Genomic DNA, 26,419 nt, shown 5'->3' with positions numbered 1-26,419 from the left:
AAACTCCACACAGGAAGGCCGGAGCCGGACTCAAACCCTGCACATCTGCACGATGATGTTGACGCGCTAACCAGTCCACCGCCGGGCTACACAAATTGTAGAAGCGAATGTGCCCTGCAGAAAACTTGTTTATGACAGTTCTGTAAATGTAGGCTTTAATTTCAAAGTACTTGTGGGGATGTAATAATTTGTTACCAGTTTCCAGAAGAGGGATGGATGGATAATAAAAACCACAAGGTTGTTTGGGTTAACCCTAAAAAGGCAGGTCCTTCATATTAAAGGCCATAACTCGTCACCAAATATCATCCTAATTGCTTGGGAGAAGTTTACTGTCGGCAAATGTTGGCAAAATATCCGTGCCATGTGAACAACTAATTTGGAACAAAGTCCTGTGTGTTGCCTTGTACTTAACCCAGATTTGTGTCAGTGATGTTGACCACAGGGCCGAGGTCTCATGAAACCTCGAGGCCGGGTAAAATGGAAACAGTTCTACATGTGCTTGCTACCATCCGAAAACCTCCACTAATGGCTTTCAGGGTGGCCCACAACACGCAATGAACATGAAGGTATTCAGTTAACACAAATGGGACGTGCTCGTAACAGTGACCCTGGAACGAACAGGGATGGCTCATTGTGTGTTTTGAGTGCTTTATAGGGACATCGATGAAAGGAAGCCGGGTAGCTTGTGTGACTCCCATCAAGACCACAGATGGAGAGGGAGGCAGAAAGCATGTCACATGAAGTAACATTAAGACAGTCTTCTGATCTAAACTTTCCACAAATGTCAATGTTTATTTGTTGAGGCTTGTCAGTGGTTTGAATTTCAAATAGCTGGTGGAAACCATAAGAAAAAATGCGTTTACCAAATGAAGTATCGATGCAAAATGCACCAGGAGACCATAACCAAACATAAATTCAATACAAACCTTGATCTAAAGAAAAACAAAAAACAAAACAAAAAAGACCAGTATGTGGCATTCACTCCATCCTTCAGAATTCACTGAGTTTTGCAGTCAATGTCACCTTCGCTCGTCGACTTTAACTTCTTCAGCTCCTTCATCAGCTCCTGCTCGAGGGTTAAAATTTCTTTGGGTTTCTTGTACTGTACAAGAGTGACGACAGTGGGAAATGTCAGTGTAGTCTACAAAGAGCTCCACTGATACTACCTGCATTGCTTCATTAAACGGAAGCAGTTCATTAGAACGTCAAGACATCTTCTAAAGAAGCTGTAAATACCTGTTCTTTTGATATGAAACAACAGTATACACACAAGAGACTAATTAAAATAAAATTGTACAATAGGGTGGAGAAGAAAGAAGAAAGATGCATTACATAGCACTACAATTCAATGACAATTAATCTATTCCGGTCATGCGCGACAGTAGGGGTGGGGAAAGTATGGTCTCCTCACATTTTTTTTTTAATCCAACCCATGTAGCAGTCCTGCAATATTTATTGCATTAATTTAGACAACTTTTACCTTTTCCATACACATTTCGAATTGTCTTGATTTTATGACATAATTGCTTGATGTGTTTATTGTAAAACATAAATAGAATAACCATATAGAAAACTGACAATGCATATTCTGGAAATCATGCAATTGTTTTTTTAAATTTGTCGATTACTTGTGAACATTGACTCTAAAACAAAAGAATGATGTTGTTATATAACACATTGTTAGCTGAAGAGCATAACAATCATGCTCTTCATGAGCATAACTGCCTAATCACACAGTAGCTAAGTGGCAAGTCCAAAGGCTTTTTTGGTTCGAAACTTCAGTTCTGACTTTCCTGTATCACGTTTGTACATTTTCCCAATGTTTGGGGTTATGTTTGTCAAACATGCTAACATGCACAGTACAAAGGACTAATAGTCTGGGTTTGGCTGAGGTTAGACCGAGCTGTCGCCAGCTTGAACAGACTCTGCACCGGATATGCGTGATACAGAAATGAAACTTGGAATGAAAAAGTTTAAAGGCAGTATGAGTCAGGTCTTAATCAGAAGCCTGTCTGGGAAAACTGTCGTCCGGCCCACAGAAAAGGATGTTTGACAGTAATGAGACATATTAAGTAAGGGTAGGAATATGTGAAGATGTACTGTATGCGTATGGTACTTACACTGACTATTAAAGTGTTGTTAGCATGAGTGAAGCTTAAGGCAGAGCTGTCCAGTGGAACTTGATTGCGATCCAAATCAGGAATACCAAACTTCTTGTAATACCTGGTAATGCACAAAAGAGGACAGTTTGATGTACAGCCACCAGACCAGTGATTCCCAACCTCGGCACATTTGTGTGCTGTGAGAGCCTATGCTTTTCCACTCGATGGCATAAAGTATATATTTAACCTGTGTATCCACTTTTTGTGACATTATTGTTTGGCGGTGTCTTGTCTGACTGTTTTTTTAAATTATGATGTTAACACAATATTTTAAATTAAGATTAAAATAAGGCTTTGGCTCAAAAAAGATTGGGTCAACGCTGGAGACTAATGCAGGGCGAACAGTGCCATCTATAGGAATAATAGCGTTACAACAAGTGGTAGTGTGAGCGTGTTCAAGCATAGTTACTTTTTGTTGGATGTTTTTATGACAATACATCTTTCGGGCGCTTGTACTGAAACATGAAAGACATCTTTGGGGTGGGGAAGGTTCCGGATTCTCCACTGAAAACTGGTCTTTGTATCTTTACGCATAAACACAGGCTGTGGAAATAAAAGGGATGGCTCTTCAGATTCATCGAATGGGTGAAAACAATCCAAAATATACAGTCCAGCTGCAATGCAACATGTTGGATTCAAGGCTGTAGAGAGAAAACATACATTGGAGCAGTTCTCTTTGAGCATCTCAGCATCCAAAGAGGCAACAGGACCAACAAGCGGCTCCCCAACTTCTACCTGCCATTGACCTTGCGCTCCAAGGGTGTTTTTGTGACGCCACTTACGCACTGCAAAGCACCAAATGTTCCACAAAATGCATCATCTTATGGACAAAAATCATGGCTGGTGGATGACTCGTGCTGTGCACTGCTTACCAATAAGTTCATCTGTCCTCAAGTCATACTCTTCTGCCATTTCTTTTCCATCTCCAAAGAGGTAGTGGATCTTCCTTTTCCCTTATGTTTTGGAATGGCAAAATGTGAAAATTGGGAATCAAATGGGCATTGTCAGTTAGCGAGTCAACCTCACAATGCAGTGGTACCGGGTTCAATTCCAGCTCCGGCCTCCCCGCGTGGAGTTTGCATGTTCTCCCCAGGCCTGTGAGGGTTTTCTCCGGGTACTCTGGTTTCCTCCCACATTCCAAAAACATGCATAGCAAGCTGAGTAAACACTCCAAATTGTCCCTAGGTGTGAGTGTGCGCGTGGATGGTTGTACGTCTCTGTGTGCTTTGCGATTGGCAACCAGTTCAGGGTGTTCCCCAGCTGGTGCCCGAAGACGCCCCCACCACAACCCTAGTGAGGATAAGCGGATCTGAAAATGGAAGGGCATTTTCATTCGCCAACAATACATATGGCTTTTATTGACATTCTATACTGCTTGTCCTCATCATGTTGCAGGTGAACTGGAGCCTAACCCAACAGATAACGGTCGAGAGACCACCCTTTTTTCTTCTTTCTTCTTTCTACCCACAATCTTGCTGCTGTAGACTGTAAATTTCCCCAGTGTGGGACAAATAAAGGTTATCTTACACTTAACTGCTGCCAGGAAATCGCAGGGCATATATACCGGTAAATCAACAGCCATTCCCACTATACAGCTATGGCCAAACTAGTCTTCAATGAACCAAGCATGCGCTTTATTGGAATGTGCAAGGAAGCCAGAGTACCAGATGATCATCCACTCATTTAGGGGAATGGGAAAACATGCAAACTCCAAAAGAAAGGCGCCGAGATTCAAACCATGAACCTCAGCACTCTGAAGCATGCGCTAATCACTACTCAATCCTCTTGATTACATTTAACGTGGCATTTAAAACGGATTGTTTTTCCATCCAAGCAGTCTCCTCTGTCAGTCACAAGCTTTGGCCTTTAAAACATTTTTTAAATCTTATTATATTAGTTACTATAAGGCTGTTGGTTACAAGGAATATGTTCTAAGAGTCTGAATCACCAAGAAACAGCGACAGTGGCTGTTATATTACGAGTAGGCCTACTGTTTAAAAAACGCGTGCGACCATGTTAATAATGACTAAGGTGGTTCTTGTTATTTTATAGTGTTTGCTGTTTACGATAATTTGCAGACGGGGTTTGTGGGGTAAACCTTTTCGCATTCTATTCACGTCCACAAAAATAAGAATTTTGAATTCGGGGGGTGAAAATACAGCATTGAACGTCTGGCCATCCGTTGACAACGAAAACACACTTCTACAAAAAACGTTGTTTCAACTCTATACTCACCATCGTGAATCAAAGCAGTTTTCTTTGAGGATTTTAGGTTGTCGATCCAGCTTTGCACAGCCATGTTTGAGTTGTGCAGACACTTCCGGAATCAAACCGTAACCACGGCAACTCACAATAAAGTAAACTCAACTCAACAAATCAAAATCAGATACGCTTTTATGATAAAACAAGTCAGATATAAACTAATTCAGAAAAATAACGTGAACACATGAACGAATATGTTTACACTGCACTCGTGCAGATGTCATCAACTTAAAAATCGTAAATATTAGGCCGTTCTGCATGCTTATTTTCTGACATTTGGTGATTGCATGTAAACGCAAACGCAAAGTTTTCACTGACAAAAATACACCATGTTTAAAAATAGTTGGAACAAAACATTACAATAACGCATGAAAACATTTTAAAAACAGTGCGGAGCAAATAACCCGGAAATGTTTGTTACGTAACTCATACAAACACTTGCTTGCTCTTGCGCGCAGTGAGCCAATGGGAAGTTGGGTCGTCACCGGGCGGCCATCTTGGGACAGAGCTACTTATATTGAATGCCAATATACTGTATACTGTACTTTTAAATTAGAACAAAACATACAGTCTGAACAGACACCTATGTCGATTATAGCGTTTGACCGAAAAAGTGTGGGGCATAAATTTTTAATGAGACTTTTTTTAAATGCTAATCAGTAAGTTAAAAAAATGAACCGGAAGAGTTTGCTTTCAATATTTATTTTTGTGAACTAGAGGAACGGGTCCTTCTGGAAGAGGGTAAGCGCAAAACATGGCAAATGATTTTTATAGTGCTTATGTAACCACGTGCGTGTTTATTATACATCGGGTTGTCGAAATGAATGAATACAAGGAAACATTAATCCGATTATTCCGAATACGAACCTTTTGTCGGCAATGTCAGTTCGACAGTATATGTATAGACGTAGGCTAAAATCAGTTTTGTTCAAACAAAGTACTGCAGACTGCTAACATAATTTCGTTCAGATATGACGGATTTGAAGCATAGTGCATTCACAGAGGATTCTTCAGCACTGCGCGTATGAATATAATTATCGAGGCGACGTCGAAATTGAGTGTGTGACTATTAAATGTTTGTTTTCTCCTTGCACAATCTTAAGGCATTGTGGACACCCCGCCTTCCATTTTAACCAGTCTTAAAATCCATTTTTATTCTACGACTTTTGAGTCTGCACTAGAAGCAGCGTTGTTTTTCTATTTTATGGGAGGATAAGTGTTGAATAATTTTATATTCCCTTTACAGCCTTTTGTGTCCGTAGTTTTAAAGTGCTCTATAGATCTATAAATGCTCTATAAATAAGTTGAGTTGAATAAATGGAGGGACACTTGGCTAGAATGTTTTATTTAATCCGATTCATCACTTCATCTAAGAAATAATGGCTAGATTAATTAGGTTATTATAATAATAGTTAGTGAGCAGCTCTAAAAATTTGCAGCTAATCCATGCAAACAGTTTTGGAAGTATCGGCAGTAACACTATAAATAGGAATGTGTCTGTTCAATTTTGAAATAAACTACTACTACCACTACTCTAATAAATAATAATAATAGTAGTAATAATGATGATAATAATAATGTGTAGCATTTTTTTCTAGAATAGTTTTAATGACTTCTTTATCTTTATAAAGAGAACATAAATGTCCAACAAACAAAAAAAAACAACATGAAAGATTTATATATCAAAACATTTTCTAATGTACAGCTTGCCTCTTTCACCCTGAAGATGGAACCGTGTCACGGGGTTATGAAAGCTTTCCCCAAAGTTAAAAGGGCCCGAATTTCTCAAGAAAAAGATTATCCTCCTTTAAAGAAGAAATCTGATGAATTTGATGTCACAGGTTGGTATTATTTTGTTTTGGTTCCAAGTCAGATCATGCGCCGCATTTCATTTTGTCTTTTGTCTCCCTTTTTGTAGGACATATCTTTAATGGTACCTCGGTGTACATCCTGCCTGCAGGAATAGGAAATGCAAGATGTCAAATCTTTCAAAGACAAATTCAACAAAACGGAGGCCAGACAGAAAGGTCGCTCTGTGCTGGTGTCACTCATGTTGTTGTTGATGACAACATGGAGTGTGACAGGGCTCTGCGTCTCATCAAGGTGGACGCAATGCCTTCCGGTGTCCATCTCGTGAAATGCAGTTGGTTAAGTTCATGTATCAGTGAGAAACAACTCTTGAATGAATCAAGCTACAGTCTTATAACAAAGAGGTAATACCTCTCATTGCTTTGTCTCCTGTGCTAAAAACTCACGTCAATGTGGGTTAACATGTATTTACACCTCATTGCGGTCTGTATTAGACGTGGTGTAGAGCAGAGGTGTCCAAAGTCGGTCCTGGAGGGCCGCTGTCCTGCCTGTATTCCAGCTCTCCCAGCTGTGACACACCTGATTCAAATGATCAGCTCATCAACCAGCTCTGTAGCAGCATTAGAACAATCCTGATGATGTAAATCAGGTGTGTTGCTCCTGGGAGAGCTGGAAAATGGGCAGGACAGCGGCCCTCCAGGACCGACTTTGGACACTCCTAGTGTAGACACTTCAGTTATTTTGCTAGTGTTGTCTTCTCTCCTTGACAGAGGAGCCCGTTTGACTTAGATATTATCTTGCTTCTGTTATTGTCAGTCTTCTCTCATCTTAGGGATTTGGAAACTCAACAAGACTTGCTGAACACCAAATCTGCAACTGAGGTGACTCCCAAGCCAGAATGTGATCAAAGCAAGTTAGGGGAGACATCAGACATGGTCAGTGGCTGTTACATTTGTAGAAAAGTCTTATGCGCAACGAGGGCTGGGCGACATGACTGAAAAGTATTTAACAAGAGAAATATTTCGTATTGGTCTGTATCGATATATATATGGATTATCTTTTTAACTATCGAAAATAAGGACTCTGAGAAAAAAGGCTGAATTTAGTTTTTTTTTTTTTATATTGTGCTTAATTTTTAATAATTACGTTAGAAGTGCTACCCCAAAGCAGCATCATGAACCTTCATTCAGTGTTCATACAATATAAGTGTAGTGAACTAATACTCTTTCATGTACTGCAACCATTATCACCGTTGACCAACTCTCTCAGGAAAAACACAATTTTTTTAGCGGACCCATTCTTACCGTAGTCCATTTATAATTTACTTGTATGATTTTGACTTCAGTGGGATGTTGAGGGTCTGACATGGCTAACACTGGCGCTAGCACGTCAAAGACAGCAGGCTACTCATTTACTTGTACGACACTTATCCATCCCGAGGTATTTAATCAGGTTAGTATGCAAGAGTTATACTGAGCCAACTGGTCATTTAGTTGAACAAAGTTACACCTGTGTTTTGTTCCGTATGAGTATGCTGCTGCTTCTTCATTGGTTTGGATGCTTCTTCGTGTGTGCTGCTTACAACACAGAACATTTTATTGACTGCGTTTTCAATTACTGTCTATCGCGATACATAATGATGTTGAATTATCGCCCAGGCCAATGTGTAACCAAATTCACCAATCTCTCAAGTAAATATGGTTCTTGCCAGAATGGACAACTCCTTACCATAACCATGTACCGGTAATCTATTTCAGATTGCATCAGGCAAAACAGAAGCGCAAGGAGAAGATGAGGGAGTCAGTCAGAGCCACCTTGAAGCTCTCATCACAGGCCAGCGCCCCAAAGAAGAAGCCACTGGGCTCAACCTTGAGCCTGGTGGAGACACTGTCATTCGTCCGGTGGTCTCGGGGAAGTGGGTCTGCGCACAATCTTCTCAATCCAAAAGTGATAACTTCAACAAACACATCACCGACAAACTAGAACTACTGGCCAAGGCTTATACACACCAGGGGGACAAGTGGAGGGCATTGGGGTACTCCAAAGCTGTCAATGCATTGAAGAGCTATCACAAGCCAGTTACGTCATATCAGGTAAGCTAATGTAGATGCAAGAGATACTGCATACATTCGCAAGAAGCAATGAACCCCTCAATTTTTCATTTCCTGTGTCCTCTGTTTCAGGAGGCATGTCTCATCCCGGGAATTGGCAAACGCATGGCGGACAAAATTGATGAGATCATGGAAAGTGGTCATCTGCGCAAGCTAGATCACATTGGAGAGGCGGTGCCAGTATTGGAGCTTTTCACCAACATTTGGGGTGCGGGAGCAAAGACAGCACAGCTTTGGTACCAACAGGTACTCTCCATCGTTCATTCTCTATATAGCTTATTATGTGCCGGTTGAAATGCGTAGCTGCATTCTGAACAAAACCACGTGCAAATTGCACACAGAACGAAGCTAATATTTAAGACCCAAACATCTTTGCTGCAAAGAACTGGTGCGCTCGTCTGCTGTCTGCAACCATTCACGCATCAGAGGTGTGCGATTTACAAAATTTTACTGGTCTGTCATTCGTCAGCAGCCTGGCCACCCGTCTGTTATTGTCAGTCCCATCATTTTTTCAAGCTGAACGAAACTGTAATCATCAGTCGGTCAGCCCGTCATGTTATTTTGACTGAACTGTCTCTCATTGCTGCCGTCAGTAAATTTCACATAGTCCGCGAGACCGTCTATCCTCTGTCTGCCAAAAAAAAAAAAAAACAGACACGAGACAGGCAGGGCGTATTTCCGTCAGTTGTCAGCAAAAAGGGTGTCCATGTGACAGACTGAGACGTCACTCAGTAATTGACACGGTGAATGATGATTACAATGATGCACAAAGAGAATAATTATAGAATAATCAGTGGTGTCTCACATTTTCACTGTTTTTTTTTTTTTAAATTCATCAGGGATTCCGCACTTTGGAGGACATCCGCACAAAAGCCCACTTGAGCAGCTCTCAGAAAATAGGGCTCAAGCACTATGATGACTTTCAAGACAGAATGCCCAGGGAAGAAGCTGCAGCCATTGAGGAAGTGGTAAATACATCTTTGTTTCTCTCTGGCAACATTTAGCATTATAGGCTGCTTCCTTCAATAATTGAACCACCACGCTTCATGTCAAGCGTTTAGGAATTATTTTCCATTTGGTCCCATCACAATGAAGCGCTGGTTGTAAAGTTATGTTTGGCACACCCAGTTGCGTTGCGTGATAGTGATTAAATAGGGCCATTATCCATTTCTGTGGCTCTGAATTGGGATGCACATAGTAATTCTTTTTCTTCTGTATCGCGTGTCCCCAAGGCATCAACAGCACTGTTCATCCCTCAGTATCGTCTATTGCCCATCCTACAATTCGTAGACTGGAAGCCAACACATAGATGGACAGAAAAATCAATACAAAGCTCTATGGACCGGTGGTTGGGGATCACTGTTATTGATGACAAACAGTATTTATTTTATTTCTGTCTTTGTGCAGGTGACGCGTGCTGCCAAAGCAATAGATTCTGGCTTGGTGGCAATGGCATGTGGCTCGTATCGCAGGGGAAAGAGAACATGTGGAGATGTTGATGTGCTTATTTCACATCCTAACGGAAAATCCCACAAAGGTGTATTCAGCAAAGTGCTCCAGAGCCTCCATGACACTGGTAAGCTCTGCCAGAATGGTTGAGTGGACAATCTTGTCATCTGTACTCAAAAGTCGTATTTTTATGTTATTTCCTCAGGCTTTTTGACAGACGATCTCGTGAGTCACGAGGAGAATGGAGAGCAGAAGAAATACATGGGCGTATGCCGCCTGCCAGGAGCAGACCGCCGCCATCGCAGGCTGGATGTCATTGTGGTGCCTTACAATGAGTTTGCCTGTGCGCTGATGTACTTTACCGGCTCGGCACACTTCAACCGCTCCTTGCGGGCTCTAGCAAAGACAAAGAACATGAGCTTGTCAGAGCATTCGCTTAATCAAAGTGTGGTGCGTCAAGGTAGTGCTAAGGTGTATGCTGGCACTCCCCTACCTACACCTACCGAGAGTGACGTTTTTAAACTTTTGGGTATACCATACAGAGAGCCTTGTGAAAGGGACTGGTGACAGTTTGCAATCGCCATGCTTTGTTCTATTAGAATTAAGCCATCCATCCATCCATTTTCCGATCCGCTTTATCCTCACAAGGGTGCTGGAGCCTGTCCCAGCTGTCTTCGGGCAGTAGCTGGGGAATACCCTGAACCGGTTGCCAGCCAATCGCAGGGCACACACAGACGAACAACCATCTGCGCTCACACTCACACCTAGGGACAATTTTGGAGTGTTCAGTCAGTCAGCCTGCCGTGCGTGTATTTGGAATGAGAAAACCGGAGTACCCGGAAAAAAACACGCATGCACGGGGAGAACATGCTAACTCCACACAAGGAAGGCCGGAGCCGTAATCGAACTCTACACCTCTGCACAGTGAATCCGACGCGCTAACCTGTCGACCACTGGGCACTTCACATACAATTTAGGACAGGTAAAATTTATTTAGACCTGATTGACTTGAACGTTGATTTTATTCGACAGTTCAAAGGAAGCGCCCCCTTTGAAACATTTCTTGAACTACATGCACTATACAAGAATGCACAAATGTTAAATACTAGATTCACAAGCTCAATATTTAATAACTTGATGAACATGCAAATAAAATTTTGCTTGTATACACACTATTTCTGTGAGATAATACAATAAAATATCGAGCGTTTTGCTGTCACTTAAAATGAAACAACTGATCATGAAAGCTGTCACTAATAAAATGTATTCAACAATTAGGCAAATGTTTTCAACTTGATGTACATGCAATAGAAAATTGGTGAACGGGGTTGCTTGAATGTCACCGCTGCATGAATCCCTACAGACTATCAACTCTTCAATCAGGAAACTAAAGGAAACATTAAATGTGTGTGTGTTTCTGGTTGAATAAAGGTGGATGACTTGCAGGCCATTGTATTGTTTTTATTTGTTTTACATAACGTCACAACTTCATTGGAATTGGGGTTTGTAAATTGTTATGGGACTTACCAAATATAAATATACATTAAAATATAAAGGAAAAAAGCATTTAAGAAGCATTTACATACTGTCATCCGCTGAGGGGTTAAAACAAGAAAATAACGGGGTGATTCGACCACACAGTCTGTAAATTCTTTGAAAAATTGTGCTACGGAAATCCAGGGAAGTAGATTGAGCTGTTTCAATGAGTTTGTCCATATCAGAACACTGGTTTTCTGGGTATTTGTCTTTGCAGTCGTCCTCTTGCACGTTTTTCATCATGCTGCAAGCAGTGCTTATATAATCACTGCACTGATTGTCGGGGTCTTTGCTCAGGTGAGTCATTGTAATGAATGGCTGCAGCAAAGCCTGATGAGGAGAGATCCTCTGGTTCCCGTCAAGGTGTAGCATCCATTTCAGAAGCTCCACAAATGCTCTGCGGTCCTCCAGCTCCCCGACCTCACCCCGTACAGGATAAAAGGTCATAAGGGCGTCCAGAGAGCTGGGTGGTTCAATGAAGCCGCTCCACTCGAGAGGTGCAGTGTGGTTGACTGCTTCATACTCCTCTGGTGTCCTTAGTCTGTAGTGTAGACCTTCACTGGCTTCCTCCTTAGTGAAGAAGCGTTTGGTATATTTCCCGGCACATAGCACGTGATCCTGTGGCTGACCCAGAACATCCACCATACACTTCATCATCTGGTATTCGCAGTCAACAGGGAAGAGGTTGTCAGCTATGTAAAGGAAGACCAGAACGCAACCGACGCTCCAAACATCTACAGCCTCAGTGAAGGGAAGACCAAGGGCAGCTTCTGGAGCTCTGTAACCTTTAGGCTGTATCTTCATCCCGGGATGAACGCTGGAGACTACCTGAGCTAGACCAAAGTCTATTAACTTTACCCTGAGGGGGCAGTCCTGCTTGTTGACACACATGATGTTGTCTGGTTTGATATCTGTGTGTAAGATGCCAAGGCGCTTTAGAGCATCCAAGGCCATCAGCAACTGTTTGGCAACTGAGCGGATTTCACTCAGAGACATCGGCTCCCAATTTCGTCCTATGAGCAAGTCAAACAGATGACAGTCGAGCATCTCAAAAACCAGACAGGTATGACCCATATATTCAAACCTTTCAAAGAATTTAATGATATTGGCATGGTCTGGGTTCAAGTCACTGACCATCTTGAGCATGGCCAGCTCCTTCTCAGTATCCCTGATAAAAAAAGCATCCTTCTTAATGATCTTTACGGCCACTGTGTCCATGGTGGACTTTTTTAGGCACTTGGCCACCTTTCCAAAGCGACCTTTGCCCACAAACTCCAGGACGGTGTACGGGGAGGAGCCACTGTTTAATATCTGGCCTGTCTGGACATTACATGTTATCAGCAGCACTGAGGAGAGAGACAGGCAAAGGATACAGGGTCATATTACTGTCCAGAATAAAATGTAATTACATTTTTAATACTGTATATGTATGATGAAATGAACACATTTAAACATTTGAATTTTTCAAGATATCACAAAGTATTTATTATTATTATTATTTATTATTATTCAAATTGAGTGAAGAATGTTGAAAGATAAAGCATTTAGTTATTGATTTAGATTACTCAAACCTTTTTAGACTCGCCACGGATAACACCAAACTGAGATTTAAACGTATTTTTATTCTGTTCATTTTCTTTGTTAAGGTGTAATTAATTTGTTCAACATATTGAGTTGAGTTTTTTTCCCATAAGACATAAACACAATGTGAATTGGACTCATCTCTTCATTCCATGAAAGAAATGGAAGGAAGGGGGCAAGGGGTTGGTGGTGTAATACCAATTGTGCAGTGATGTGGACCAGAGTGTGACCAAAAGTTACGCTGCTCCAGGAAAAACGAAATGTACACAATTCATCTGATGTCCAGATCTCTTACTTAGATAGTACACAATCGCATTACAAAATCAGAACATGCGGTGTGAACTTCAAGTAAAAACATAGGCCCCAACGTGTCACTCAAGCTGTAGGAACACACAGTACATGAATACTTAACACGCCACATCAACTGTATGCACAAAATACAATGTAATCGCTTCCGGGTTCTCTCTCTTTTTACAGTACGCACCGAATGGTCTATACACACCCTATATTCACTTTCAACAAAACATGCATTTTCTCCTTGCCCATTTTTGACAGATGTGAACAGAGCCAAAGATGACAATAGCCAGCGTTTAGGCTTCAATTATATTTACATTTATCATATCAGATTTGTACAAATAAATAATATACATTAAGATTTTCCCACCGACACCAGCCAAATAAGTTTAGTTAGTTAGTTAGTTTGTTTGTTTTTAGCAATTTCATTTTCAAACAATCATATCATCAACACGTTGTCTTGCATACACAGGAAATCAATGACTAGGTTTTCCGGCTTTGAATTTATATTACAAGATATATTTCATATTTTGTTATATTAATTGAACTTATCAATCTTGAACCTACAATGACAAAAGGTTCAAGAACTTACTCTGAAAAAAAAGTTGTGTTTTTCTGAAAGAATGTACGTTTTGGTTTTGCTGGAAAACCTCAAATGTGTCTTAGATTCATATTTTTATATTAAGGGCTAGATTTCACAGACATAAATGTCACTTTATGAGAAGGAAGCCATGCATTCACAAATTAGTACAGGCATTACAAATGTTTTCGGTAAGACATTCTGTGAAACAAACAGCATTTAAAACTGTACAGTGCCTGCTTGTACTGAATACAATGGTTTTGTGTAAACATACATTATATGTACAGGTATATGATTTTAATGTAAATGCCCCGAGCATTCATGAACTTCAACCTGCTTTGTATTTTTGAAGCATATAAAAACAAATGTACATATACAAAGAGATCTGTCATATTGAGTCACGGCATCAAAGCAACATTTTATTCGGCCAATTTGATTTTTTTTTTTGCTAGAGTTAAATCGTCGGTATTATTCGCCTTACGCAAACGGCTATTAAAAGAAAACGTCAACGTTGACATTTGTGTTTATTCGTAAACACTACAATGCGCATGCGCACTTTATTCCGGAGTCAGTGCCTCAGCCAAATATAAATTGCTCCATTTAATTATTGTGTTTGTTTGAGGTATTATGCTCCTCCGTAATTATGCCTATCCTTTCGTTTAATATGGGAAAACCTGACTGAAGACCGACTCATCTGCGAGGCAACATCACAACAAACCTATCAAAGCGTCGAATCTTCGGCATGCAATTTTACAAGAAGCTGCAGCACATACGATGAAGGTACAGTATTGGTTAAACACTATTCCAGTATATGAGTGTATCAAGTGTGTTGTTCACACAAACTTTGGCTATATTTGAACTTACCTGAATCATGTGATGTATCTGAAGTTAAAGAGTTTATGCACGATGACATTTTCTTAAATGAGATGGTAAGAAAAACGGCATAGATTAGAAATTTCAAGTTTGGCAACTGACTTTCATCGACATGATGTCCGGGGATTCTTTTTTAACTACTAACAGATCCGCCTCGGAGATCTGAGATTGGGAGTTTTCATGTTGGATCGGGTCTTTTTGTCAATCTGTGTCCTGCGATTGACGAGCTGGACAATAGTTCTAGGTTTACGCCGCCTCGCGTCCAAAGTCAGCTGTCATCAGCTGAGGATGAGCGGTAACGAAAATGGACGATGGAACTCGTTCTGCTCTCCCGGGGGCGGTTACTGTTTTGATTGTTCACCAATTTCGACAACGGAGACTCTATATGACGTAACGGCAGGGGCGGGGCTGGGTTATGTGTCCCCAGGAACACCGCGAATAACGCTTGACCACGCTCAACCTTATAGCTCGGAAAATACGGTACCGTAACATGATGTCATTGGCCACCGGACGGCGTCGACCCTGAGGCAAATGATTTGCATTTAATCGCGAGCAGCCAATCAAAATGACGACTACCTACACACAGCAGATGATGGCAGAAAAATCATTAAAATCAAATCTAAAACACAATGCAACACGGTAGAACGCTGCCCGCGAAAGAGAGAAAGAGGGGAAAAAGACAGCGAAAGACAGACAGAAACAGAGTAAGTGTGTGTGTAGCCTTAACTTATTACTAGATTTGCATTCATGCTATGATTGTGTCCTCATAAGTTTTGTTTTTAGTGTTTCTTAAAGGCAGAACGGTGGCATTTGAATAAAAGTTGTGCTGTGGAACATCCACAAATTGCCTTTTCTTGTCCTCAACTCAACTCAACTGTATTTATAGAGCACTTTCAAACAGCCATTGCTGCATACAAAGTGCTGTACGTGGAGCAACTAACATATATACAACAATAAAGCAATAATCCATAACAAAGATGGTAGTAGGCATCAAACGGTAAAACTAAGATCAAATCTGAGTCATGCTGAGTCAAATGCCAAAGAATGCAAGTGAGTTTTGAGGCGGGTTTTAAAGATGGGCAGCGAGGGGGCTTGCCGAATGTTCAGTGGGAGGTCATTCCAGGGAGAGGGACCAGCAACGGAAAAGGCTCGATCCCCTCTGAGCTTCCGTTTAGTTCTTGGTACTTCGGCGGATGAGCGCAGAGTTAAGGTGGCGCGAGGTCATTTAAAGAATAAAGTCGTGAAATTATACATTCAAGTGATTATTCTCCACAACTGGTGAGACCATAATTTTTTTTGCCTTGGCTTTTTAAAAGCCTTATTTATTTCCTTGTGGTGTCATCAGAGATGCTGCGTCTCTTGTCACCCGGGTGGACTCGTGACGTAATAGTGAAACGGGCTTTTTAAATTATCATCACTTTGTAGACTTTCATTACTGATGTTAAATTGAAGCCAAGGATAAACGATTTTTGTAAATCTAGAAGTTGTATGAAGGTACAAAATAGAAACGAGTTGTTCCCGTGGGTTGTCATGAATTCATAAGGAAAAGACGCATTCGCTAGTGATTGGTTAGCTTCAAGCGAGTTATCCAATGGCGTCGCAGTCCGCTCAACCAGCCACGCAAATGTACAGCACGCCTTTCACGTTGCTCACATGGATCGGCTCGAGGTGATCACGCCACGCCCCAGCGGAGCAGACACCAGCCGAACTCTCATGCGGGAGGAACAAACAGATTGTGTAACAGCTGCAAGACCCGCGGTCCCCTACAGCAACCCGTTGCTCGCTGCGGTCCCTTCCGTGCCAACCTTGAAAGCTCCACGATGCCGGGGCGGCGGCACTCACCGCGGCCTCTAAGCGAGTCACTGCCCGAGAAGTAGTCGATGGTATTCGGATGAAGTTTGTGAACCAAAGCGGTTCCATTTTTGTTTTGCCCTACTCGTTGCAACATTATGGGAGGAATGGAAGTCTCTTTGGCTGTTAAAATGGGATTGTTTTTGCACAACGTTGCCTCTGTCACCCCCACAGCTTCCACAACCGACAGGGTAAGCTGTCCTAAGCGAGCTCATTTCCTATGTCAGGGCAGTTAGCAAGCTGCTAGTTACCTGGATGAGTTAGAACATGCAGTGTAAGCATTCACTCGTTTCTTAAACATAAAGCATACGGTGGTACGGACCGCACGATACATGTATATATTACATTGCTGTTACTCACTGGCTACCTTTAGGATACCTTGTTGTCAACGACAACATTCCACGTTCGCTAGTTGCGCTCGCTAACATTACAAAGTTAAGGAAGCCTGGAGGAGTTGGGGCCTTGCTTTCGTAGGTTTTGGCCACCAGATGCATAAACATGATGTGAATGTCGCCATGCTACCTACTCGCAACAGCCTAGCGTTCCTTTTCAGTATGGTACACTTCATTTGCAGTAATCATTTAAAAGACACAATGTCAAGATGAAAACTGCACTCACCAGTTATTGCTTGCTGCACTTTGTTCAAGTCTCACTGGTCACATACTGTTATGTTATGCAGCAGTACATCGTAACATTGTGTTTACGGTAATATGTTTATTGCTTTCTAATCACCAGAGTATTCACATTGGGAGACAAAGATAGAGTTAAAATAATATGTTGGCAAAATGCAATGTACAGTACTGATACAAGAGTGCAGTAAACCTGGCAAGGGAGCAAAGTACTCAATTTAAAATGTTGGGTTGAGTTTCATGTTTTTGCATGAATCATTCCTCTTTGTAAACATGTCTCAACCCTGTGTATGCTAAACTTGGGGAATTTGTTGCTGGTAGTTGAGTTGGTCTCATTCTTGTAATAACTCCCAAAAATAAATTAAGAAAATGGATGTGGGACAAACGGAGATCCATTTCGCAATGTTCAGCGCGATAGTGCAACAATGATCATGAAGTATGAAAACCATGCACAGTGACGGCAACCACAACAAATACAGCAAGAAGGGGTACTCTAGAGATGTGTCACAATGACATAATTATTTACAATACAAAAATATTACCGTGGTTTTCTTGCCAATTGAAGAGTTTGCATGCAGCATTCACTGTCCAAGATCTAAAGAGTAAGAGGCCGAGTATCCTCTCACACGCAAATGGTTATCACTCCTTTTTTCTTTCTATTCCTGACCTTTTGGAGCTGTACTTCTTTATAGGCCCATGCACAAGAACCATAACAGAGTCCCAACATGCAACATTTCCACGGGTTAGTAATACGCCATTGCATGTTTCGTAGACACAGGTTACATCACCCTTATAGCAGTGAAACTCGGCCATAACCTGAGGATCCCCTGTGCTTAGGAAATGATGCATAGCCTGGCAGCCGTGTGTTTGCTGTGTCTATATTTCTTTTGTTTATGCATGCCCTTGTAATGGCCGTTGACCAAGAGGATGTGTCACATGGCTCAGGCATATGTCAATGCCTTAACCGTTCACATATCAGCTGTATTTTATCAGCATATCTGTGTCACCATAATCAGTCATAACAGTCACGATGATTAACTTTTACTAGCTCTGTTTTGTCACTTAGTCAACTATTCTAGCACCAGAATACCTACAGTACATGTCAGAAAGTAGACCTGAGCATGAATCGGTGGTGAGTGTATCTGCTGCTAAGTGGTTCTTTGGTCACATAGTGAGCCACACCCATGACCGAGCATTTTGAGTGTCTTCCGTTCACTGCATTTTCATTTTCATCTCATCTCTAAACACCACTAAACGATGATGTTGAAAAGGTGTCACAGTAGGGCTGTGCAATTTAATTTTAAGCGTGATTCCAATTTTGGATTCCCCCAATCTTAAAGAAAAATTATAAATGTGCAGAACGGTGGAGTGTTTGAGCAATTTCCCATTGTGACAATACACTGACTGCATGATTTTGCTTGTGCAGCAAGCGTGTGATGTGGCTGTGATTCTTCCCACCCCGAGCGTGTGTTAAGCTGTTGAATAACACCCCTACTGATGTTTTTTATTGACATTATTTTAGAATATCCTTGTTTTATTTTGCCACTAATTTAGTTTCTGGCTGTTCATTCAAATTATAAAGTTACTTTTCAAGGAATTTTTGTCATACCAACACACCTTTCCATATGAAATGGCACAATATATATTACCTGTGGTCCCCAGGTTAGCCCAGGATGTTCCAAAACTTAAGAAAATAAAAAAATAGAACAATATACAATAAAAACAAGTGTGATAATGAGATCAGGGAGATGCATATTCACATTCTCAATTTGTGCAAATATGCTCTGGAGCCGAAATGTGGTTCTCACACAGAGTGGATTAAAATGACTGGAGACGTAACTCCCCCAAGAAATGCCGGCAAACTCGTCACTAATCAAGTTTGGCTTTCAAAACCAGAACGAGTTAATTTGGCAAGCAACACGTAAAAGGAACACTCTGAAACTTGCAAATTCTGTATTGCACAAAGTTCAACATTTAACTGCACATTGAGAGGAAGCATAATGACAATTAAAGTCAACGTTTAATTAACTGCTCTGGGAAAGTTAAAGTCAGAACATCACATTTCGGCAGAAATAAGATGTTTTCTTCCATCAATCTTTTTTATTCTTTGCAAACATTCAGTGTTAATGGCGATTTAGTGTTACAACCCTTATACTAGTTCAGAAACAGCATCGCATGATTTGTTTAACATAATGCAAACAAAAAAAAAGATACTTTTTAGCTCTGTGCAGACCAGGATTTAGGTAACTGACCTTAGTACTGTTCACCGTTTTAGTTGACATCAATTTCTTCCACATATTGCGTTGTCCAATATGGTGTGGGGTTTTTTTTGTGTACAAGGGCTGTTTTTGCAAAAGGACAAAACGGCGTCAGTACAATGGAGGACAAGCTGAAGACTCAAACTAACTGAATGGTTCGGTTCTGAGTATCAAGTGGGAAGACAGGCCCAGGTGGCCTGGTTGAGAACGTAAGATGGGCAAAAGCCAGCAGATCAATGAAAACAGCAGAGGTTATCTGAGATGCCACGTGTTTTTTTTGTTTTGTTTTTTTTAACCAGTGAATTCCCTATTTCTGTTCAGCAGCACTTTGAAACATGTCAAATTAGTTCAGAAGATTCCAAACAAAATTTGGTAATGGTATGTAAGCCTGTGGCCACTTTTACAGTATGTCAGCAGTTGAGGTTGTGATGATCAAATGGATTGTGTGGACTGATCTCCACTGATTGGAAATTTCCATAGAGCAATCGTTGCTGGGCTAGATGTGTGTGTTTGAGTATTTGTTTTCGTGGAGGTCGGTAGGTGTGTGGGGTAAGAGAGGGGAAGAAGCAACATATATGTTTGAGAGCCATTTTTGTGTGGGAGAATAATCTATACAGTAGTATGTGGTTGAGGGACGGGTGTGGGATTTGAATCGGATTTAAAAAACAATTCTATCCAAATGTCTTTCCTTTTATTGTACAAAAACAGGACTTTATTTCAAACTAATAGTGCAGAAAATGCACAAACGAGGGGACGCTAAACTGCACACAGTTTGATCAATAGTTGGTTGCAGGCTGCAAAAAACGCGCTGCGGGTGATCATTTTTTTTTTGCGATCCCAAGGAAGCGCATTGATTGACATGCCGATCACATACTTTTCGCCGGAAGTTAGCCGAACAAATAGAGAACATTACAAAACATGCTACTGAAGTACTACAAGTACAACCACTATTTGTAATTTGTAGCAGGCCATGTCCGATCCTGGATGCTTTGTGATGTTTTTAAACATTCAAGTTGAATTGTGGTTCGATCCATACCTTTCCTTTTCTCATTGTCTTGCAGAGCCTACTTCTCTGTGAAGGTGTCAACAACCAGAGCTACATGTGTGAGTCGGGTCACTGCTGTGGAGAATCTCAGTGTTGCAGTTACTACTATGAGCTTTGGTGTAAGTGTTCGGCTATTCCTAGACCATACTGTCAAAGTGTGCTAAATTGGCCGACGCCAACCCGCTAAATGCGGGTTAAAATCAATTTTGTTGGGAGGTAATAAAACGCATTGGCCACTTTGGCCAGTGATGCGTAAGGCAATTGTGTTCGTCAGATATACAGCCCATAGGGTTGGGTATCAAGTCTTGAGAATCGATTGGAATGGGACTATTCTCACAGATTTGTCTACGTTTTAAATTTCCGGCTCCCCGTTACGTTAGCTCGTCCGTCAACCCGAAGAAAAAGTCGCCCAACGATGAAATGCGCCCATACGTGTGTCGATCAAGCGCGTACACCCAATGGCAGTCACAAGTGTGGCTTCACTTTGTTAAACTAACTAAAGAGTCACCTTAGTGCAACACTTAAAATAAGATGATATTGTGAAAAGGAGGTTGCATGACGGAATGATAAGTCTGACGAGCTTAAGTCTTCCTCCCACTCCAAGCCTCAGCTAACAGCGCGCCGAACCTCTTTGTCATAATTGGGTGAGTTCAATAATAAAATGAATCGACTGCCATCATTGATGCATCTAACAAGTAAATGGTAGGTCAACTTGTGTGCAAATAACCAGTTAACATTTGCAAATGCAGAGTAGTGAAAATATCCGCAAGTGCCAAACCTCAAGGGAGGGGAGATGGATACAGGGGCAAAAAAAACATTTTATGTGTAGGGGAAAAAAACACTTCAGTCAAACAATCCGTTTTGATTTTGAAATATTTCCCCCAAGAGAAATTACGTAAATAGAACCAATTTGTTTTAGAGCCAAATTGGTCTCAAATCATCTCATTCATGATGGTCAATGAAACTTTTGTGCAACTCATGACCCACAGTGATCCAGAAATGGTATCTTGAAATCGGACTTGTACGGCCTTGAGATTCAAATTCATGGGGAGATATTTGTGGGAAAATTATTCACACAAGTGCATCTGCAATTTTCACATGTTTTTAAAAAAATCCATTATTATATATGCACGGTTCTCACTTTTTTTGGGGTGTTGTGTGTGCGCATTTGTCTCACAGGCCAAGGCAAAACGAGCGCGAGGCAAATAAATACGGTCATATTTTGTTTCCTGACTTGTTTGCGATAAACACATAATAGAAGATCGGGGAAAGGCTCATTGTTCGTTTTTCCATTTCAAATATTGATAAATGAGAAGTCATGACATATGCACACACAACAATAAAACGTGAAAATCGCAGATGTATTTGTGGATCTGAAAAACGTGAAAATCACGAATGTAATTGTGTGAATAATTTTGACACAAATCGTTCCTCATACAAATTTAGATTCTTAAGTTTATGGGCAATTGTCTAAATTGGAAAACCAGTGGAGATTTCTTGGTCAAAATTGCAGAATGCAGAATTTTGCCCGAAAGACCGTTAAAAGCTGTGATTAGGTATGTGTGGGCCAGGAAATACGTCAAACTCACCACACTGACGTGTTACTAAAATTAAAATACGATTAAACACGGTATTTGATAAGTCTACATCGGTTGTTGTCAAACATCTTGTTCTCAAACATGATTAATGTATGTGGATTGTGCCTTGTTGTAGGGTTTTGGTTGGTCTGGGTTATCATCTTCATGTTGAGCTGCTGCTGCGTGTGTCACCATCGCCGCACCAAACACCGACTGCAGCAACAGCAGCGACAGCACGAGATCAACCTTATTGCTTATCGTGAAGCACACAACTTTCCCTCAGTGCCCTTCTACTTCAGTAAGACTTGTTTTACACACATCAATGCACATGTTGATACTAATTTGTTGGCGAATTGTCTTGTGGCGTTGTCCCGACCCAGTCTCACTTCTGACATAACATTGAGCTAGAAGAGGGGTGTCAAACTCGTTTTAAGATAAGATAAGGTAACATTTATTTGTCCCACACGGGGGAAATTTGCAGTCTACAGCAGCAAAATTGTGGGGGGTGGGGGGTGGACAAAAGTGTTTCATTGCACAAAATAAATGTTTCTGGAAAGGACTGTACACAGTTCAATATAAGTGCAATATAAAATACTAGCTGGTTCGCCGCCCCCCGGGCGGCTCATCAGCTAGTTCCTGCGGAAGGCTGGTAAGGTGTGCCTTCGGCCCACAAAAGTGTTGTTGCTTGGTTCAACTTTTTGTTCATCTTCATTGCTTATCGCGAAAATAAAGAGATGTTTAGCTCTACTAAATAACTAACAATTTCATTGCAATGCTTGTGGGTAGACAACATTTTTTCGCTAAGATGCCCGCGCGATCGTAGTGAGCCACTGCCTGAGCGGCGCAGTGGCGGCGCGGTGAAGTAGGCACGTTTTGAAAAGGGACAGACGGAAGGACAGACCGCGTGCGGGACGACGCGCAATATATATATATATATATATATATATATATATATATATATATATATATATATATATATATAAATAGCATTAGCAATATATTTCTAGAATAAATATAATACATTAGCAATAGCATAGAAAACACAGCAGAAGGTGGCTGTGCTATTTACAATGGTTACAGGTTTTCACACATGTTTATTCAGCAGCCTCACAGCACTCGGTAGGAATGAGCGGCGGTATCTCTCCTTCTTGCAGCGCGGGTGTAACAAGTCTCTGGCTGAAGGAGCTACCCAGTGCTGTCAGGGTGGGCTGGAAGGGTTGGGAGGGACTGTCCATCATAGCTTTTAGTTTAGTGAGCATCCGCCTGTCGCGGGCCACGTTGTAGTTCGGGTTTCCCTTGGAGGACCTGTATGAATTTTGGGAAACCATATAAATGTTTAATCCCCTCCACATACACAGCGCACCACAAATTGATGAATAACTAGTTTTAAAATCTGAAGTCAAGAATAATGACAATATTATTCTAGATTACTTGTGACAATTTGAAATTTTGGTTCAGACTTTAGCAAGCATCATGGAACTCAACATGCTTGATTTTCTTTTGCGGACCATATAAAATAGTGTGGCGGTCCAGATCTGGCCCCAGGGCCTTGACTTTGACATCTGTGAGATAGACAATAGCAGTGTGTTGTTCTGCACTCCTTAACATTCATGTAATGATCAGCGAACGAGAAATGACAAAAATATAGGTCGCTTGCACGCGTCTCTGAGAAAGGCAGTCTGGGAGTCCTTTTTTTTTCCACCGCAGCTTGAGAGGTTACATGCGCTGCACGCACGCACACACAGCAGTCAACAGTGATAATCAACTTGTTTTATTATGGCATTTTCAAACTATTTTGATTACTTCTGAGTTGAACTACAACCACGATACTGGCAGAAAGTTACTCTGGACGACTCGACCCAAACACACTGTCCAAGATTTTTCAGAAGCGATCCAGACATTGTTTACTTCCTGGTGTTGATGATATCCACGTGAGTTTGGCTTTCTGTCCTCTGATTGGACGAGCAAGGGAATCCTAACATCACTTCTGGAATTTTAACGTTGTCACTCTGCCACCGTGGGGTATACAAGCGGCTCAGTCACTTTTAGGCCTCCGTAGCGAGTTGGAGTTGGAACGGTAGCTTTTGCCAACAACTTTATTTCAAATGTCACATAAGTGATTTATGAGCACAGCATTTGGTTGGAATAAGTATTTTGGTCATAGTTTGTGACTGCTGCTGTCAGTAACGGCTAGACCTCGCCCAACTAGCAAGCCCAAAGACTCCTCCAGGCAACGCCACAAATACTGTATTAGTGAGGGGTGGAGAAAGAGTGTTGTCAGATGGGTGAGTTACACTTAAAGCCAGGGGTGTCCAGACTCAGTCCTCAAGGCTCGCAGTCCTGTCTGTTTTCCATCTCCCCCTGCTTCAGCACACCTGATTAATGTGATCAGGATCATTGTCAGGCTTCTGCGAAGCTTGCTGATGAGGAATTCTGTTTCTGTGCTTTTTGACCACTTTTTAGTGGTGGCATTTCAGGATTTCTCCATGATATGTCCCATTTTATTTGTGTTATCATTGCTTCACATGTCACATATTTCAGATTTATCAAACCTGTCAAGTCTGATGCTCATTCTTATCTTCGTAAAGGCATCGTTGATATTACAACTCATCTTTCTCTCTAGGGTTTCTACCAAGCTATCTGCTGCCAGATTACGAAGAAGTAGTGAACCGTCCACCTACTCCTCCACCACCCTACAGTGCCTTACACACAGCAGCATCCTCGGCAGTCTCGCAGCCTCACCTCGAGCAGCAGGATGGACGCTGTCCAGACATTCAACCGGCCACAGCAACCCCCAACTCGGACGGCCCGTGCAACAGGCCCAGTGTAGAGGAGCCACAACCGACTGCTTTCGATTTAATGCCGAATGTTGACAACAAGCCTGCACAAACAACGCAGGATTCAGGCATGTTACTTTTGTCAGAGGGGATTAGTAGGGAGAGACTCGACCTTGAGGATAAGACGAGCGACTGCAAGGATGCTCTTTTGAAGGACCCGTCAGATGACAAGGAGCGACTCCCTAATGGTAGAAGGCGACGGTTTACAGGTGACTCTGGGATTGAAGTGTGTGTGTGTGGCTCACGTGGGAACAATGGTTGTAGTGGAACAGGTGGCTTGGAAGGTAAAGAGTTGCGGGAGCTGGAGAGCCTGCTGGGCCGTGAGGGATATGAGGAGGAGGAGGAGGCTGGAGACTTTTGTGATAGTTGTGTTCACCGGTCTTCGTTCAGTGTGGAGGAAGATCCGGCGCTCGGCGGGTCGGAAAGGCGAGCGGCACCAGGATCCTCCCAGCCGGCGCACCAAACGGGCAGCGCGTCACTGCACCCTCCAGTCTGCCTCCTCCTCCAAACCATCAATGAGCAGGAGGGTCCACACCACAGTACTAACACTGAACCACAAGGTTGAAACACACACCATAGCTGGATCGCGAAAGCTTTTTTTGGGACACAAATAAAGGGCTTCAAACCTCAAGATTTTTAAAATGCAAATTATTTGTGTGATCCAGAAGTCAAATTTCAAAACACAGTGACTGATGACAAAGCTCTGTTCTACACACTGGAACGTGACGTGGGCTTGACTAACGTGTGTGTGGACAGAAGACAGTTTGTAAACACACGCACCTCGCACAGTTGCTGTCTTTGCATCTTGTGATACATATTGCAAAGACTGGAGTGTTTGGAAATTAGTTACTAAAAGACACAGTCAACAAGCCCTTCTCATATGCCTGTTGGAGCAAGCAAGCGTATATTCTAGAAACATCTGACCTGGACCTGAATGTGCTTTTTTTTTTTTTAAATCCTCCAGCAATTCAGAAAGAAAATATTTTCTTGTGCTTGATCTGAACCACTAGCGCATTAACGAGTCTTTATGTGAGCTGTTCCTACTTTGCACAAATTTTATTTATGTTTTTTCAAATGAAGCTTTTAACTAAGACTATCACTTTGATTTTCACATTTCCGTCTTAAATTGCCGCACATATCTTGTTTCTTTGTGGTTCAAGTGCAAGAGATTCACTTGTTGGTTCATGAATTGCCTTTTGGTTAACTTCCTGAATGTTAGCAGTATGTGCCTATCCAGAGAGCTGATATGGGGAACATCAGCTCCTCTGAGTCATTTGAGCAGATTAGCGCATCCACCAGCAGTACAGTATAAAGCACTGAGCTTCTTTGCCGTATTTAAATTTACCAACCTACCGTACCTAGTCATCTACAGTAAAACGGTATTAATACGTTACTGTTTAATATTTGTGTGTAGAGTTAAGTATGACAACAATACCATATATGTGATAATTTGCACTCAACAATGGGAAACATTTGCCCATGATATACGTTTGTGCTAGGTAACCACCTGATGTATGGATTGTCTTGTTTTTAAAAGTTGCCCGCTACTCCCCAACACAGACACA

General features: G+C 41.6%; 4 protein-coding genes across 5 annotated transcripts; 2 read left to right on the top strand and 2 right to left on the bottom strand.

Moving 5' to 3' along the window:
* Positions 1–767: 767 nt before the first annotated feature.
* Positions 768–4,575, bottom strand: dpcd (deleted in primary ciliary dyskinesia homolog (mouse)). The gene is made up of 6 exons (XM_052084410.1): positions 4,398–4,575; positions 3,035–3,115; positions 2,823–2,947; positions 2,572–2,705; positions 2,121–2,223; positions 768–1,102 (listed from the first exon to the last, which is right to left on the bottom strand). The coding sequence occupies exons 1-6, from the start codon at positions 4,459–4,461 to the stop codon at positions 998–1,000; spliced, it is 612 nt and encodes a 203-aa protein (XP_051940370.1). The 5' UTR covers positions 4,462–4,575; the 3' UTR covers positions 768–997.
* A 339-nt stretch (positions 4,576–4,914) lies between these two features.
* On the top strand, positions 4,915–11,238 carry poll (polymerase (DNA directed), lambda). 2 transcript variants are annotated; one of them, XM_052084378.1, is made up of 9 exons: positions 4,915–5,165; positions 6,130–6,265; positions 6,343–6,637; positions 7,066–7,168; positions 7,991–8,326; positions 8,417–8,590; positions 9,184–9,312; positions 9,752–9,920; positions 9,999–11,238. In XM_052084378.1, exons 2-9 carry the CDS (start codon positions 6,151–6,153, stop codon positions 10,358–10,360), a joined length of 1,683 nt encoding a protein of 560 aa, XP_051940338.1. In that variant the 5' UTR covers positions 4,915–5,165; positions 6,130–6,150; the 3' UTR covers positions 10,361–11,238. The 2 variants fall into 2 exon arrangements, with proteins under 2 accessions (XP_051940338.1, XP_051940339.1); XM_052084379.1 differs by lacking the exons at positions 4,915–5,165; positions 6,130–6,265 and having other exon boundaries at positions 6,489–6,637; positions 7,050–7,168.
* Positions 11,239–11,278: 40 nt separating this feature from the next.
* LOC127613370 (homeodomain-interacting protein kinase 2-like) lies at positions 11,279–14,939 on the bottom strand. Its single transcript, XM_052084388.1, has 2 exons — positions 14,649–14,939; positions 11,279–12,675 (listed from the first exon to the last, which is right to left on the bottom strand). The coding sequence occupies exons 1-2, from the start codon at positions 14,695–14,697 to the stop codon at positions 11,372–11,374; spliced, it is 1,353 nt and encodes a 450-aa protein (XP_051940348.1). The 5' UTR covers positions 14,698–14,939; the 3' UTR covers positions 11,279–11,371.
* Positions 14,940–16,295: 1,356 nt separating this feature from the next.
* On the top strand, positions 16,296–25,502 carry wbp1lb (WW domain binding protein 1-like b). The gene is made up of 4 exons (XM_052084396.1): positions 16,296–16,699; positions 20,457–20,559; positions 22,154–22,315; positions 24,641–25,502. Exons 1-4 carry the CDS (start codon positions 16,607–16,609, stop codon positions 25,417–25,419), a joined length of 1,137 nt encoding a protein of 378 aa, XP_051940356.1. The 5' UTR covers positions 16,296–16,606; the 3' UTR covers positions 25,420–25,502.
* Positions 25,503–26,419: the final 917 nt, after the last annotated feature.

Source organism: Hippocampus zosterae, chromosome 13 (assembly GCF_025434085.1).
Source record: "Hippocampus zosterae strain Florida chromosome 13, ASM2543408v3, whole genome shotgun sequence".
Taxonomy (NCBI): domain Eukaryota; kingdom Metazoa; phylum Chordata; class Actinopteri; order Syngnathiformes; family Syngnathidae; genus Hippocampus; species Hippocampus zosterae.
Note: the sequence above shows the minus strand (reverse complement) of the source record. Positions and strands in the feature narration are given on the sequence as shown.